A 16,805-nucleotide genomic window follows, 5' to 3' on the forward strand; every position below is an offset into this window, starting at 1 on the left:
ATTATTTGCCAGAATGTATTCAATGGTCACTGCTCCTCTGAAGTGTCTGCTTGCATCCCTCCACCACTCTGATATGCACATAGCACCCGTCTAGCAACAAACTCTCACCCCTTTTCTGTCCAACTCTCTTATGCAAGAGTTAGCCATTACTCCCAGTCCTTTATTTATGCAGCAGGTCAGAACTCTGGAACAGTCTCCTTCTGTCTGTATTTCGTACTGCTTGTGATCTCCAGTCTTTCAAATGCAATGTGTCCAGGCATCTTGAAATGAACGCATCTTGAATTTGGCTCTCTCTCTCTCTCTCTCTCTCTCTCTCTCTCTTTTTTTTTTTTTTTTTTTTTTTTTTTTTAAGGAATGGTTTCCAGGCTTCTGGCCTTTGGTTCCATCTTCCTTGCATTAAAAAAAAAAAAAAAAAAAAAAAGGAAGGTATCTTCTTACACTAGCACTTGCCTGTATTATTGTCTTTTAATGATTAAAACAAGTAAAGTAACACTGCATTTTCATATGAATTGGTCAGTTAAATACATTAAGTAAGACTTCAGCTGGGAATCGTACGCCCTTCTTTCCATACTGCTGGATTCATCCCTGCTGTACACATTTCCTGCTGGTATGTGAGAGGTGTTGTGTTTTGACGGCAGGTGACAAAGGCTGACTGTTGCTGTACGATGGGCCTGGCGTGGGGTCCCATGTGTGAGCACTGTCCACGCAGGGGCACACCAGAGTACGACGAGATCTGCATGGAGGCCGGCTTCTCCATAGACGGCCTGGACATTGACGAGTGCCAGATGCCGACCCTGTGCAGGAACGGCAAATGTATCAACACCATGGGCTCATACCGATGCATCTGTGACAAGGTAGGTGCCTCTGTGCCCATGTGGTACTAGGTCAATAAGAACTCATCAAGCACCACTGTTTTGGTGTTTTTCCTTCATCTTATCAGCTCATTTTTATCCTGTGTGGGATAACCTGATGCTGCAGGTTGTTAGAAATATGTTTTTGGATATTAAACTAGACTAATTTGTCCTGGCATAAAATACATAGTGAAGGGAACAAGGTGTTTGTGGTGAGGGACAGGCACCATTTGTTGTTGCACATGGCAAAGTAGTGCCATCTGAATATGCTGTTATCCCTTTTAGTGGAGAGGATGGAGAGTGAAAGATTGACAAGGAGAGTGTATGTGAGTAAGATGGAGTGGGAGAGAGGGAGGGGGCAACTGAGGATGAGATTGAGGGATTGAGTGGAGAGATATATGAGAGAGGGGTGTGTGAGCTGGGGGGAGGGCAACATACTGGCAGGGGACAGGACAACATGGAGGGTATTGGTTTGTGGCCACCCCTTACAGGATTATGGGTTGTGGCTACAGGCAGATAGGTGTGTTTAATATAAAAAAAAAACAATTCCAACAACCTTCAATATCAAATCAACCCAGGCAGGACAAAAACTATCTATCTATCTATCTATAGCCCGACGCCCTAATCCCGCGAAGGGTGGCTGCAGACAAAACGCCTCCAAGTCGCTCTGTCACCCCACCATTTGACTACCCTCCCCCCAACTCATCCCCTCCCCCCTCCCTCATATACCTCTCAAGCTGGTGATAATGAGAAAACTGCCAAACTTGATGAGCCCATATAGTACCACAGTCTTTTTACTCATTTCACTCTAACTTTTCACTCTGACTTGGCCTTAAAATTACCACCACCCTCTCCCATGCTAAGTTGTAACAGTAGATTTGCATGAGAGTAGGATGCTGGTCATGAAGAAGTGCTATGAAAGGAATGTGAAGTCATATGCTGTATTTGCCTTTCTCTGCCACTGAGCATCCTGAAATCAGCTGCAAAAGGACGAAAAGCTGAAAGAACTGTACATGTACTTAGAAGTTAATAGCAATGTTATTATTTTGAGATTTTGAGCACCAGTGAATTATGTAAAAGAGCTGGTACCCTGGAGAAACAAAATATAGGTATCATATGTTATTATTATTATTATTATTATTATTATTATTATTATTATTACTATTACAGTAAACTCTCAGTTATCCATTGTAATTCAGCCATACCCTATGCCAAATAATGTAACATGCCAGACATTGCATAGTACCTCCCATCGGCTCAACATTTGGCGTCGAGCTGGTCATTGTGTTACTGGCCATCATGACCCTCTGTTTTAAAAACTTTCCCATTAGTAAAAGATGAAAACTAAGCATAAAATACAATAAATAATGATACAGCACAGACGTAATACAGCGCTGGTTGGCTGCCAGTTAGGAGCCAGTTGATACACACCTCAGTGCCAGATATTGCATAGAACTGCCAGTCACGTCCTGTTTCTGTGCCGGATGTTGCATAATTTCGCTGGATATTGCTTTAATAGAGTCAGCCCAGGAGCACCAGATATTGCGATGACAGATAATTGAGAGTTTACTGTTATTATTATCATTATTTGTTTAGTCCGCCTGGGAACACCAGATGTTGTTGGCATCCCTACGTGTCAAGTGGGGTTGATGGAGGATTAGTGCCCCTCCCTGTAAAACAATTAACTCTAAGCCCTTGGCCACCCCATTTGGGATACATGGCATCTGGCAATGAAAAAAAAAAAACTGAATTTGTTTAGTGAGTAATTATTCCGCTCCAGTCGAATTGAGCCGGTGAAGGTTTATATCCAAGGGATGGTTGGGGTTGATTGCTCATGTAATGCCACTCATGGATGAGTGAGGCTGGTCACTCTCATCTTAAATGTCGGGACCAACTGCCTAGCCCCGGGCTCCTACGTTCCTCATGGGGCAATGTAGGATTGGATGATGGATGGATGGATGTTTAATTTATAGCATCATCTTATAATTATTACAGTATTATATTATTTTTTATTATATCATTGTCATTATTATTATATCATCATTACTATTATTATCCTGTAGGGTTACCAGCCGGACTTCTCAGGCACCCGGTGTGTGGACGTCAACGAGTGCGAGGTCACACCATCTACCTGCAAGTTCACCTGCCAGAACACCGATGGCTCGTACCGGTGCTCGTGTCCACGCGGCTACACCGTCAACGCTGATGGGGTGACCTGTCGCGACCTGGACGAGTGTGCCACGGGTCAACACACCTGCCAGGACCGGTGTGTCAATACCCAGGGGTCGTTCAAGTGTACATGTGCACAGGGGTACACGGAAGTTGGTGAACAGTGCATTGGTACGTACATACATTTGTTTTAGTGTTGTTTGTCATGTATTTGTATTCTTGTTTTTGCTGTTCGTTGCTGTAACACACTTTGTTCTTGGTGTTTTTGTGTTTTGATATGCATTTGTTTTCTTGTTTTCATTTATTTTTCATGTTTTTGTTGTTTCTTGCTGTTACACTTTTTTGTTCTTGTTAATTGTTGTGTTGGTTATGCATTTCCTTTGTGTTTCTGTTTGTTGTGTCTTGGTGGGTCATGCACTTGTTTTCTTGTTATTTTCTTTGTGGATTGGTATGTCATGCACTTGTTGTTGTTGTTTTTGTTTTTATTGCTCTGTACTGATAGAGCTTGCAATTGTTTCACATTTTTTATATTAATGATGATAGTGATAAGTTGGTGATAATAATGATGATGAAAATGCTGTGGATAATTGATTGACGATGATGAATATTCATGATTGATGAGTGTGACTGTGTATGTGTGCGTGTGCCCGCAGACATCAATGAGTGTGTGGAGCAGACGGGGCTGTGTGGTCCACTGGGTACGTGCATCAACACCCGAGGCAGCTTCCGATGCATGTGTCCCAGTGGGTATAGGGTTGACTCCACCGGCACCATGTGTATTGACGCAGCTGACTGTCTTGATGGCATCTGTGACGTCCCATGTGAGGTAGGATGACGAGGAGGATAATAGTGATACCAGTAATAATTTATCTGTCTGTCTGTCTACATCCAGACAACTTAATCCTGTAAGAGGTGGCCGCAAACAACTCGCTTCCGTGTCACCCTGTCCCCTGCCATTATGCTGCCCTTCCCCTGGCTGGCACCAGTAATAATAATATTAACAGAACCAGATCCATCACTTTGGAAAGGGGGGACATGAGTCTTAGGAGAATTGCCAGTTTGCCTTTTAAATAATCAAATTAAAATGCATTGTGATTTTCTCAGTCATAGAAGTACAATAATATAGTCAAGTGCATGTGCAGTAAGAGGCAGTAGGATATTTATTGCATGTACTCTAATTTGGTAAACAGCATTGTTGTTGTAGCAGATGCAATAATTGGTCTGACAAAAATAGGGTAGCATATGCTTCCCTCCCCCCAAAATCTGTGCTTGAATAATAATAATAATAATATTTTATTAAAGGTAATATTAATTATTGTTTTGCTCATGTCATTACGGCTCCAGCTTCCTTGCATGCATCATTCTATTCACTTAATGGTGGCTTTCCATACTGCTTGATCGCTAGCAGCCTCTATAATCAGCCCCCCATCCCTGAGGTCACACTCTACGACCCCATCCCAAGTCTTTTTAGGTCGCCCCCAGTCGTCATCCTCCATCCTCTCCACATAACCAAGGATGGAAGATGATGACTGGGTGTGGAGGGTGAGAGGTGTGAACATTGAGGGTAGAGTTGTGAGGCAGACTGAAAAAAGACATGGACAAGGTCATATAGTGTAACCTCAGGGATATGGTTCTGAATAGAGAGGCTGCTAGAGATTGAGCAGTGTGGAGAGCTGCCATTAGGTGACCAAGGCTGATGCATGCAAGCAGGTTGGAGCCTTTATAAATGAAGCAAATGAAACAATCATTCATGTTACCAGTATTATTTTTAATAGTAATAATAATAACTAGTTGTAACAGTACTGGTGGTGGTAGTGTAGTAATAATAATAATAATACAGTAATGATAGTAACAATAATAGTTTTCATAATAATAATAATAATACAGTAATTATAACAATAATAGTGTTCATAATAATAATAATAATAATACAGTAATTATAACAATAATAGTGTTCATGATAATAATATGGTAATAATAATAATAATGATAATAATAATAATAATAACAGTAACAGTGATGATGATACCTGTGTTTGTGTTTCAAGGGGGGCATTGGGTGTGGATGTCCCGATGGCTTCCGACGCCATCCGCTCTTCAGTCAGTGCCTGGACGAGGACGAGTGCGCCACGTCTGCCCTGTGTGGCGCTGCAGACTGCCAGAACACACTAGGCTCGTACAAGTGTCTCTGCCCTACTGGATATGCCTTCAACTTTGCACTCTTTGTCTGTATTCAGGTAAGGACAAGGGTTTTTATATCTAGAATGATAATGATAATAATAATACTAATACTAATACTGTAATAATAATAATAATAATAATAATAATAATCTTCATCATCATCCAGACCTCCTTTCCCACCTTAGGACAGGGTGATAATAATAATAATAATAATAATAATAATGTTGATGATAATAATAATGTTAGTAACAAGAATTATAATAATGGAATAATACACTTTATATCCAGACTGGTAGTAATAATAATAATAATTAATAATAATAATAACAATGGTGATGATAATGATGAAATTTTGAAATGAGAATATTAACGTACAGGAGGATGTGTATTTGGCAGGTTGATGACAGCTGCATTGACAGTCCGTGTGCGTATGGCTGCAATGCACTCGGTGATGATGCGGTGGCTTGTGGCTGCCCTGTTGGCTTCTCCAGGATTGGCTCGGTGAGTTTTATCCTGCTAATCCAATCTATCTATCTATCTATCTATAGCCCGACGCCCTAATCCCGCAAAGGGTGGCCGCAGACAAAACGCCTCCAAGTCGCTCTGTCACCCACCATTTGACTACCCTCCCCCAGCTCACCCCCCTCCCTCATATACCTCTCAACTCCATCCCTCCACCTCATCCTCGGTCTACCTCTCCCTCTCCCTCCCTCCACCTCACCTACATACACCCTCTTAGTCAGTCTTTCATTCTTCATTCAATCTAATATAATTTAATCCAATCTAAAAATGGCAATGTGGAGGTGATTTGTTTGTGGCCACCCCATGTGGGATTAAGGCATCTGGCAATAGATAAATAGATAGATAAAAATGACTCCATGTTACTGTTTGGGAATCTCCATATTGTGTTTGGTCCTGGTTTTGCTGTTTTATTTTTATTTTCATTTTTTTTATTTATTTATTTTTTATGCAAGGAAGAAGGAACCAAAGGCCAGGAGCCCACAAACTGTTCCTTCCAAGAAAAAAACAAAAGCAATACAAAAGAGAGCCAAATTCAAGATCCGTTCACATTGCATTTGAAAGACTGGAGATCATAGGAAGTAGGAAATACAGACAGAGGGAGACAGTTCCAGACCTGTTGCATAAATGAAGGACTGGGAGTAACGGTTAACCCTTGGACTGGAAGCTAAACCAAGTGCCAAAACCAGCTTTTTACTTCCCAACAGTTGCTGGAAACGGTTGGGGAAAAAAAGAAATTTGAGATGTGTAGTACGATTTGCAACTATGTGAGAGTCTCAACGTGGACTTAGTTTCTCTCTACAGTCACTCAAAAGATAGGTAACCTAGAGACTGGTACTTGTGGCTGACTGTTTCCTGCCTGAGAGTGGTGACTGTGACTGGTTCCCAAGTGTGTAGACGGATATCACTCTCATGGAAGTACCTCCTGGGTCCATGGTAGCCACCCATCCTGTTTGGACACCTAAAGCCACTTTCTCTGTCTGTCTGTTTGTCTGTCTTTCTTTCTGTCTGTCTGTCTGTCTGTCTGTCTCTCTCTCTCTCTCTCTCTTTTTTTTCTAATGTTGGGTCTTAAGGAATCCAAGCCCATTGTATACCATGGAAAGCTGGGTTGGAGTGGTGGAGAGGCTATGTTGTGGAAATGTGCCTGATTATTTCACCTTTCTTATTTCAGTCAGTAAAATGTGAAGTAGGTCCCAAGATGTGTGGAGAGTGACTGTGAAATTGTTCTTGATGGGGAAGTTTATTTTCTGCATTTTAGAATTAGATCAGAGAAAAAAATGCATCCCTTAAATAATGTTTGTCGTCCCAGCCCTTACCTTGTCCCATCCATCCATCTTTCCCCTTCTTCCCCTCATGTCCCCCCCACGTTACCCATCCTCCCCCCCTCACAACCCCTCCTTCCAATCCCCCTCCCACTTTTCAACTCAGTGTACTAAAAATTATCTCCAGTGAAAATTAAGGTTTAATTCCATGAGAGAAGCATAAGACAGATCCTGAAATTTCTGTTTCATTTTAAGAAAGCAATGGGAAATAATTAGCATACTTCAGCACGTCTTTTTTCACATCAGGAGACCACCATTCATGTTGAATACATCTCAGGGCTGTCTAATACAGGACTGGTGTATTGGTATTAGCAGGGATGTTGTTACATGTAGGCAGGTTTTATGGTAGAACAATAAAACATGTTTTAATGAAATACTAATCCTTAAACTGTTCCCTGCCCCAGATGGGATTCAAACCCATGTACACTTGAACAGCAGATAAACTCTTTTGCCAACTCAGCCACCACCTCACCTGTGGTTATTGATTAAAATATTACATACAGTACAGTAATTGGTGTACTTTTCATAAATTAATTCACCTCACTGCTGATTTTAGCCCAGACCATAAAACCACAGTTATTAGCATCAGGTAGCCAAATGTGTGGACTTTTTTTTTTTCCCCTAATACCAGAAAAGCTTGTGTTAGTGAGAAATAATATGCAAATTCAAATGGAATAACAACGAACAGATGTTACACTAAGAAGGAACTAATATTATGTTGTTCACAGTCAGCCAAGAATGGAGAGGGAAGAGAGGCAAGGTTAGTAAACACAAAACAGTTTCATCAGGCTGTTGTGTAGTGGTAGGTTTGTTTTGTAATTTTTTGAGCCAATAGATGTAAAAAATTATACCAAAAGAGACATTTTATTTTTGGAAAAGTAGTTTGTATTGTTTGTGATGTGGCTCCACAAAATTTGAAAGCTTGAATGATAACTATAGGGTGTGCAGTCCTTTTCATCCCTTAGCATAAAAAATGTTGCCCTTCAGGACTCACAAAAAATGAACTACAATACTTGCTTACAAGATGGACCATATGTAGTGATGCAGATCTTGTGAGGTGAGGGAATGGCTCAGTCTGCTTTGGTGGGCAGTGAAGGTATTTTGGCCGGTGTATGACATTTCTGATTAACCATGCAGTCAGTGGTTTGAAAAATAAATAAATGAATACAGCCTGGAAAGGGGCGTGGGAGGTAGAAAAATATGGGATGGCGCTGGTAATGCTGAGGCGTCCCTGCAACACACGAGACTTGCGTAATAGAGTGGGGTCGGTAAGTAGCACTCCACTAGAAACTGACCTGAAGGTATATTGTGTGTTGTACAGATCGCTCTTTCTGCTGGTGTGGGTGTGGCAGTGGGTGTAGGAAGTGAATAAATGATACTGGTTGGACAATAACAACCCTGCCTCCACAACACACAAGAAATCGCCCAGCACAGTGGAAGTAGATTGTTATTGTATGGGCCAGCTTATATATGCATGTATGGCCTAGTCTTTCAAAACTGTAGACGTATCATTTAGTTTTGTTTTTGGCTCCAACATGCTTGTATATATCAGCCTTGGTCACCTAATGGCGGCATTCCACGCTGCTCAGTCTCTGGCAGCATCTCTGTTCAGTTCCTTATCCCTGAGGTTACTTATATTTCACACTGCTCAATCTTTGGCAGCATCGCTATTCGGTCCCTTATCCCTGAGGTTACTTATATTTCACACTGCTCAGTCTCTGGCAGCATCTCCATTTGGTCCCATATCCCTGAGGTTACTTATATTTCACACTGCTCAATCTCCGGCAGCATCTCCATTCGGTCCTTTATCCCTGCGGTTATTTATATTCCATGCTGCTCAGTCTCTGGCACCATCTCCGGTCGGTCTCTTATCCCTGAGGTTACTTATATTTCATGCTGCTCAGTCTCTGGCAGCGTCTCCATTCAGTCCCTAATCCCTGAGTTTACTAATATTTTCTTTCTCCTCCACAGGGCCACTGCATGTCCACACTGAATCCACCGGTGGGCAGTGGTGGATTTGGCACTGGGTTTGGTGGTGGACAAGCTGGCTTTGGAGGCGGCCAGGGCGGCTTTGGAGGTGGCGGTGGTCAGGGTGGCTTTGGTGGGCAAGGAGGCTTTGGAGGTGGTCAGGGTGGCTTTGGAGGTGGGGCTGGACAAGGTGGCTTTGGAGGTGTTGGGGGTCAGGGTGGCTTTGGAGGTGGGGCTGGACAAGGCGGCTTTGGAGGTGCTGGTCAGGGTGGCTTTGGAGGTGGTGGTCAGGGTGGCTTTGGAGGTGGTCAGGGTGGCTTTGGAGGAGGTCAGGGTGGCTTTGGAGGAGGTCAAGGGGGCTTAGGAGGGGCCGGCCAGGGTGGCATTGGAGTACCTGGACAGGGTGGCATTGGAGTACCTGGACAGGGTGGCTTTGGAGGAGGTCAGGGTGGCTTTGGAGGGGGCCAGGGTGGTGTCGGTGGTGGTGGTGGAGGATTCGGCGGTGGTGTTGGTGGTGGCGGTGTTGTCAGTGGTGGTGGCAGCGGGTTTGGGTACACAAGCCAGTTCGACCTCGGGGGTGTGCCAACGTACCCCATTGGTGGCGGCGCACAGGACCCACATGGCAGCGGCGACAACATCATATCCACCGAGGGATGCTTCTCATGCCAGGTAACAACAACAAGAACATAGCCATCATCATCATCATCACCATTGTTATAATTGTCATGCCACCTCTCTACACCTTCCCCCACATTATCATCATCAACATCATCATCATCATCATCATCATCATCATTCACTGCGGGATGCGTCTCATGTCAGGTAACAACATAGCCATCATCATCATCATCGTCAACATCATCATCATCATTCACCGCGGGATGCGTCTCATGTCAGGTAACAACATCAACAACAATAACATACCCATTATCATCATCATTATCATCATCATCATCATCATCATCACCATTGTTGTAATTGTGCGACCTCTCAACACCTTCCCCCATACAACAGCATCATCATCATCATCATCATCATCATCATCATCATCATCACCATAATCATCATCATCATTATCATCATCATCATCACCATTGTTGTAATTGTCATGCCATCTCTCAACACCTTCCCCCACACAACAACATCATCATCATCATTATCATCATCACCATAATCATCAACTTCATCATCATCACCATCATTATAATTGTTAAGCCACCTCTCTGCACCTTCCCCCACATCATCATCATCATCATCATCATTATAATTGTCATGCCACCTCATCACCTCCTCCCCCACACTACACAGGCATCTGGTAATGCTCATGACTGTCACACTGCCATATTGCACAACTTCTGTCAACCAAAATTCATTTATCCTCCAAATTGCTTCTCTTTATAGTTTGCTTCCCCAGGTTACTTGCCTCACAAACTTCAACCTACAGCATTTTGAGTTTTTTTTTTTTTTTTTTTTTTTTTTTTTTTTTTTTTTGAGGACACCTGTACTCTGCTGTATGGATTTTTTTTTTTTTTTATCCTTCCTCTGTTCATCTTAAAAAAAAAAAAATGTTCATCATCATCATTACTGTCATTCTCATCATTACCTTGGACTAGTAACCAAGGAGACTCATTCCAGAGAAAGATCTGTAACTCCTTTCTGCTCGGTTGATGGCCAGATGTAGCCAGACTGGAGTGCTAATTTGACTAGTAATCAAGGAGACTCATTCCCACCTCATAATATCTTGTAACCATGACTTAATATTCATGGTGTACGTGACCCAGCTGCCTCACATGAAAACAAACAGATGATAGCAGGTAGAGAGTTGAGATCCCCCCCCCCAAATTGAAGTGTGGCCGTGTGGAGAGGATGGAGAATGAGAGACTTACTATGGTCCACGACTCTGAGGTTGTCATTATCGTACCCTGGCAACCTACCATTCAAAAGTGTGTCCGATTTCATATCATATTATACACGAATCATATTATTATGCACGAATATATTATACATGAATATTATTATACACGAAAATATTATCTATCTATCTATCTATTGCCAGACGCCTCAATCCCGTTTGGGGTGGCCACAAACAAATCGCCTCCAAGTCGCCCTGTCCCCCGCCATTTCACTACCCTGCTCCCAACTCACACCCCCCTCTCTCATATACCTCTCCACCCCATCCCTCCATCTCATCCTCGGTCTCCCCCTCCCTCTTCCACCCTCCACCTCACTCACATACACTCTCTTCGTCAGTCTTTCACCCTCCATCCTCTCCACATGGCCAAACCACCTCAGTGTGTTCCTCACAACGCTTCCTATCACATCCACATCAACACCACAACGCTCCTTTATATCCTCATTTGTCAGCCTGTCTCTCCACGTGACTCCACAGGCTCCTCTTAAATAACTCATTTCCACTGCTCTCACTCTTGACTTGTGTCCTTCCAACAACGTCCAAGCTTCACTTCCGTACGTTAGAGTTGGTATCACAATACTGTCATGTAGTAACTTTTTTACTTCCATGCTCACTTCCCTGTTTCTTATCACTGCTTTCAAGGAACCAGCAACCTTTCTTCCCTGCTGTACCCTTTCAAGCACTTCACCCTCCAAACCTCCATCCTTACTCATCACACTACCCAAATACTTAAACGTTACTTGCCTCACAAACTTCAACCTACAGCATATTATACACGAAAATATTATACACGAGTCAAATTATTATGCATGAAATATTATACACGAATCATATTATTATGCTTGAATATATTATACACGAATATTATTATACATGAACATATTATACACGAATCTCTTGCGTCTCATATTATACCCAAAATCAGATGCACTGTTGAGGGGTAGGTTGCCAGGGCACGATAATATCAACCTCAGAGTCGCGCGCTGTGACTGTAGAAGAATGTATGTGAGTGAGGAGGAAGGGAAGACCAAGGATGAGATAGAATGGAGGGACATATGAGGAAGGGAGGTGTGAGTTGGAGGGAGTACGGCCAAATGGCAGAGGACAGAGCAATGTGGAGGTGTTTTGTTTGTGGCCACCCCTTGTGGGATTTAGGCATCTGGCAATAGATAAATAAATAGATAAAGTGATAGAAAATAACATCATATTGTAGTGATAATCTCCTTTTACTTCTCAGCATTCAGGATAGAGCAATAGCAGTTTTAGGCCAAGTTTTTGACAGAGTGTAGACCATTATATTTGTACACAGGCCAGTGAACAAGGGAAGCTACATGGTCATAAGAGATAGATGGACAGATAGATAGAAAGGTACATGGATGATAGATAGATAGTGTGTAGCCAAGTTAATACAGACAGAGTAAAGATTTTGTATTTCTCCTGAGTCAGTGGTCAAAGGAAGCTATATGGGTGTAAGTGTCAGATGCGCAGTTGTAAGAGATAGACGGATAGACAGATAGACAGACAGTTAGATAGACAGAACTCAACCAAATTAAATTTATTTATCTGTCTATTGCCAGACACCTTAATCCTGTAAGGGGTGGCCACAAACAATTCGCCTCCATGTCACCCTGTCCCTTGCCATTTCACTGCCCTGCACCTTGCTCACACCCCCCTCTTTCATGTACCTCTCCACTCCATCCCCCCATCTCATCCTTGGCCTCCCCCCTCCCTCTCCCCCCTCCACCTCACTCACATACATTCTCCTCATCAGTCTCTCACTCTCCATCCTCTCCACATGGCCAAACCACCTTAACGTGTTGCTTCTGACGCTTCCTATCACATCCACATCCACACCTCAACACTTATTCATATTAAAGGAAATGGATTATTATTATTATTTATTTGTTTATTTATTTTTCTGCCCAGGTCAATGGACAAGGAAAGCTACACGGGCGTAAGCGGCGATGGGTGGAGTCCTACGCAGTGTCCCCGGCGCCGGAGCTCGCCCTTATCCCTGCCAGCACCAACCTGCCTGAGAGTGAGGTGGTGTTGGTACATGCACACAACCGCACTCACAGGGTTGGTACCATCCCCCTTACTGCATGGTACTTTTTTCACTGTAACAACCCAGATTTCCACAACTGTGTACTCTTTTCACCTTCACAACCACACACACAGGGTTAGTACTATACCCCTTACTGCATGGTACTTTTTTTTTCACTGTAACGACCCAGATTTCCACGACTGTGTACTCTTTTCACCTTAACTTGGCCAAGAATTAAGTAACATCTCCTGAGTGGTACATGCACACAGCTGTACACACACAGGGGTAATACATCCCCTACGCATGGTACTTCACTGTGACGACCCAGATTTCCATGACTGTGTACTCTTTTTCACCATAACTTGGCCTAGAATTAAGTAACATCTCCTCAGTTGTACTTTTTAACCTCAGATGTTCATAGTCACCATCTTCACTACTATGCGCTTTTTTCATCTTAACTTGGCCCAGATTTTCATAGTCACCATCTCTGCGACTATGCACTTTTTTCACCCTAACTTGGCCCAGATTTTCATTGTCACCATCTCCACTACTATGTGCTCTTTTCACCTCAACTTGCCCCTGATTTTTGTCCTTTTGCTGCTTATTACGTGTACTGGTAGCTTAGTGGCAGAATAAGGTAGTGTTACAGATCAGCATCCTTTCAGTAGCACTTTCAGTAGCACTTGCTGTAGCACTTTTTCATGACTAGCATCTCCCTGCCTGATAATGATGTGGTGTTCGATGGAGAATGAGAGACTGACTAGAAGAGTGTGTGTGAGTGAGGAGGAGAGGGAGACCAGGGATGAGATGGAGGGATGAAGTGGAGAGAGATATGAGGGGGAGGGGTGTGAACTGAAGGGAGAATGAGAGACTGACTAGAAGAGTGTCTGTGAGGGAAGTGGAGGGGGAGAGGAGAGGGGAGAGACAAGGGATGAAAGGGAGGGATGAAGTGGAAAGATGTACGAGAAACTGGGATGTGAGTTGAAGGGAGGACAGTCAAATGACAGAGGACAGGATGACATGGAAGTGATTTGTTTGTGGCCACCCCTAAGGCATCTTTGAAAGTGAGTACACTATAGTGGGAAGAGGGTTTGGAAAGGGTGTGTGTGTGTGTGTGTGTGTGTGTGTGTGTTAGAGTAAGAACAATGCAGGACTCAGCCAATTTTTTTTTTCTTTTTTTTTTTCCCCTACAGATAGTGCCGCGGAGCCTAGAAGTGTGTGTGTGTGTTAGAATAAGAACAGTGCAGGACCCAGCTATTTTTTTTTTTTTCTTTTTTCCCCCCTACAGATAGTGAGACGCAGCCTAGAAGCCGAGATGAAGCGCCAGGACAGCCTGTCGCACAAAGCCGCCAGAAACCCCATTGTTTTAAAAGTTTCCCTCGACCAAACCAGACACAGGACAAGAATTATTAAGTTCAAGCCGGCCATAACGTATCTTCAAGTGAGTTCTCTGTCTGTCTGTCTGTCTGTCTGTCTGTCTCTCTCTCTCTCTCTCTCTCCCTCCCTCCCTCCCTCCCTCCCTCCCTCCCTCCCTCCCTCCCTCCCTCCCTCCCTCCTCTTCCTCCTCCTCCTCCTCCTCCTCCTCCAGGTTTAGCATCCAATTTCCTAAGGTCCTACAGTCCTCCTGCATACCATACACCTCCACATGTCACCACTTTGGCACTTAAACCCACCTTTCATACTGAATACATGCTAGAGCTCTCTCATACAGGACTGGTATATCGATATTTGCGAGAATGTCTCATGGAAGATCAGTAAAGTCTGCATTAATGAAGTTCAAATCTTATATTGTTCCCTGTTCCAGCAGGGATTGGAACTCATGTACACTGGAACAGCAGATAACCTCCAAAAAAGATCATGGCGGAGTAACAACATAGGTTATTTAACAGTTTCATGTACATTTAAATACTCTCTTCTCTCTCACTCCACTTGTGTTCTTGTCAGCTTTCTGTCATGGTGATAATTGCTGTCAGTTGGGCTGTAACGTTTATCTTTAAGTGGAGTTTGTTTGCTGAAGATGATGATGCCAACAGCACAAGTATGGGTAATGAAAATATATTTAGAGTAGGCTATTGCTTTTTGTCATAAGGCTGATCCCCTCCGGTGCCCATCATTTCCAGTACCAATCCTCTGTCCAGTGCAGGCTCAGATCCGAAATTCTTGGTTCCAAAGCCTTTGTGGAAAATGGAAGGTTTTGGAAAGTACAATTGATGAAGTTGAGAGGTATATGAGGGAGGGGGGAGTGAGCTGGGGGGAGGGCAGTCAAATGGTGGGTGACAGAGCAACTTGGAGGCGTTTCGTCTGCGGCCACCCTTTGCAGGATTAGGGCATCGGGCTATAGGTAGGTAGATAGACAATTGTAATAACTTTTGAGGAAATCATGTACAAAGTAGCCCACAGTACCATGAACAGTAAATGCATTGAAGTACCTTGTAGGCTGTTAGTATTATTTGTTGTTATATTTATGCAGTAAACAGATAACCTTTGTATTCAAATGTGTATTGATTGTATGAGGACAGGTGATATCAACACTATTGCATAAAAAAAAAAAATATATATATGGAAAGTGGAGGGTTTTGGAAATTGGATGTTTGGATTTTGGACATAGTACTACCGATATGTAATGTTATAAGTTACTGAATGGCTGGAGGAGGAAGAGAAATTTTGGAGGCAGCCATCCCATTCTGATCATACTTGGGTAACAATGCCAGTCTTCCAAAAACTGTCTATCTATCTATCTATTGCCAGACACCTCAGTCCTATTCGGGGTGGCCACAAACAAATCGCCTCCACGTCGCCTTGTCCCCCGCCATTTCACTGCCCCGCTCCCAACTCACACCCTGCTCTCACATATAGCTCTCTACCCCATCCCTCCATCTCATCCTTGGCCTCCCCCTCCCTCTTCCCCCCTCCACCTCACTCACATACACTCTCTTCGTCAGTCTTTCACCCTCCATCCTCTCCACATGGCCAAACACTCATGCGAATATTGGTTTTCCCTCCAGGACATTATCACAGTACAGTCCCTTCACCTTAAAAGAAACATCGATAGGATCTTATTCACGCTAGAATGAGTGCAAATTGGCTGTGCATTCTGAGGTTGCGATGGAGGGATGGGGTGGAGAGGTCTGTAAGGGAGGGGGATGTGAGCTGGGAGCAGGGCAGTGAAATGGCAGGAGACAGGGAGGCATGGAGGCAATTTGTTTGTGGCCACCCCTTACGGGATTGATGTGTCTGGCTGTAGATAGATAGATTCCTAAGCAGATACAGAATACAGGTATCTCCTTGGTATGGATTGCAATGTCTTTGAGATACCAACTTATCCTTGTAAGTCTGAGGATTTGTGTTAATAATACTTTGTCTCACCCGCAGAACAACGTAAAATATGAGATAGTGAGAGGTAACGACAACCGAGTGTTTGAGATGCGGTCACACAACCATGGGGCCGCCTCACTTCACTTCCGCCACCGCCTGCACCACCCGACCACATTTGACCTGGAGGTGACAGGCCGGCCTCTCGACTACTCCGACCTCAGTGAGCACGCCGACAGCAACCTGGACGTAAACTTCAGGATCATCGTCACACCCTAAGCCCATCCTGCTCATAGACACTGTAAACAAGCAGATAAAAATAGTAAACGTGCAAACCAACGCAGGGGGCGAAAGGAGAAGCTACCGTGCCAAGTGTAGGTGACGTGGGTGTGCGTGTGTGAGACGTGTGGAGTGGTGTGTTGCGGACTCATTTTGCAACACTGAAATAAAATGCCATGTGTTTGCCATATGTTGCAACAGTGAGTGATAACCGACATACCCAGGAGGTGACGGACAATAAGTGTTAGT

The 16,805-nt window shown here is 43.6% G+C and overlaps 1 protein-coding gene across 1 annotated transcript in view; it reads left to right on the forward strand.

Moving 5' to 3' along the window:
- Positions 1–16,556, forward strand: part of LOC145396220 (fibrillin-2-like) — a 102,261-nt gene extending 85,705 nt beyond the window's left edge. The window contains exons 40-48 of the mRNA XM_080269654.1: positions 639–854; positions 2,915–3,191; positions 3,674–3,846; positions 5,068–5,256; positions 5,597–5,701; positions 9,013–9,678; positions 12,848–13,004; positions 14,258–14,406; positions 16,338–16,556. Coding sequence (XP_080125780.1) covers positions 639–854; positions 2,915–3,191; positions 3,674–3,846; positions 5,068–5,256; positions 5,597–5,701; positions 9,013–9,678; positions 12,848–13,004; positions 14,258–14,406; positions 16,338–16,556 — 2,151 coding nt within the window. The remainder of the gene's footprint in view (positions 1–638; positions 855–2,914; positions 3,192–3,673; positions 3,847–5,067; positions 5,257–5,596; positions 5,702–9,012; positions 9,679–12,847; positions 13,005–14,257; positions 14,407–16,337) is intronic.
- Positions 16,557–16,805: the final 249 nt, after the last annotated feature.

This window comes from Coenobita brevimanus, chromosome 35, assembly GCF_032717465.1.
Source record: "Coenobita brevimanus isolate Jiangsu-jjx chromosome 35, ASM3271746v2, whole genome shotgun sequence".
In the NCBI taxonomy this organism is placed as follows: Eukaryota; Metazoa; Arthropoda; class Malacostraca; order Decapoda; family Coenobitidae; genus Coenobita; species Coenobita brevimanus.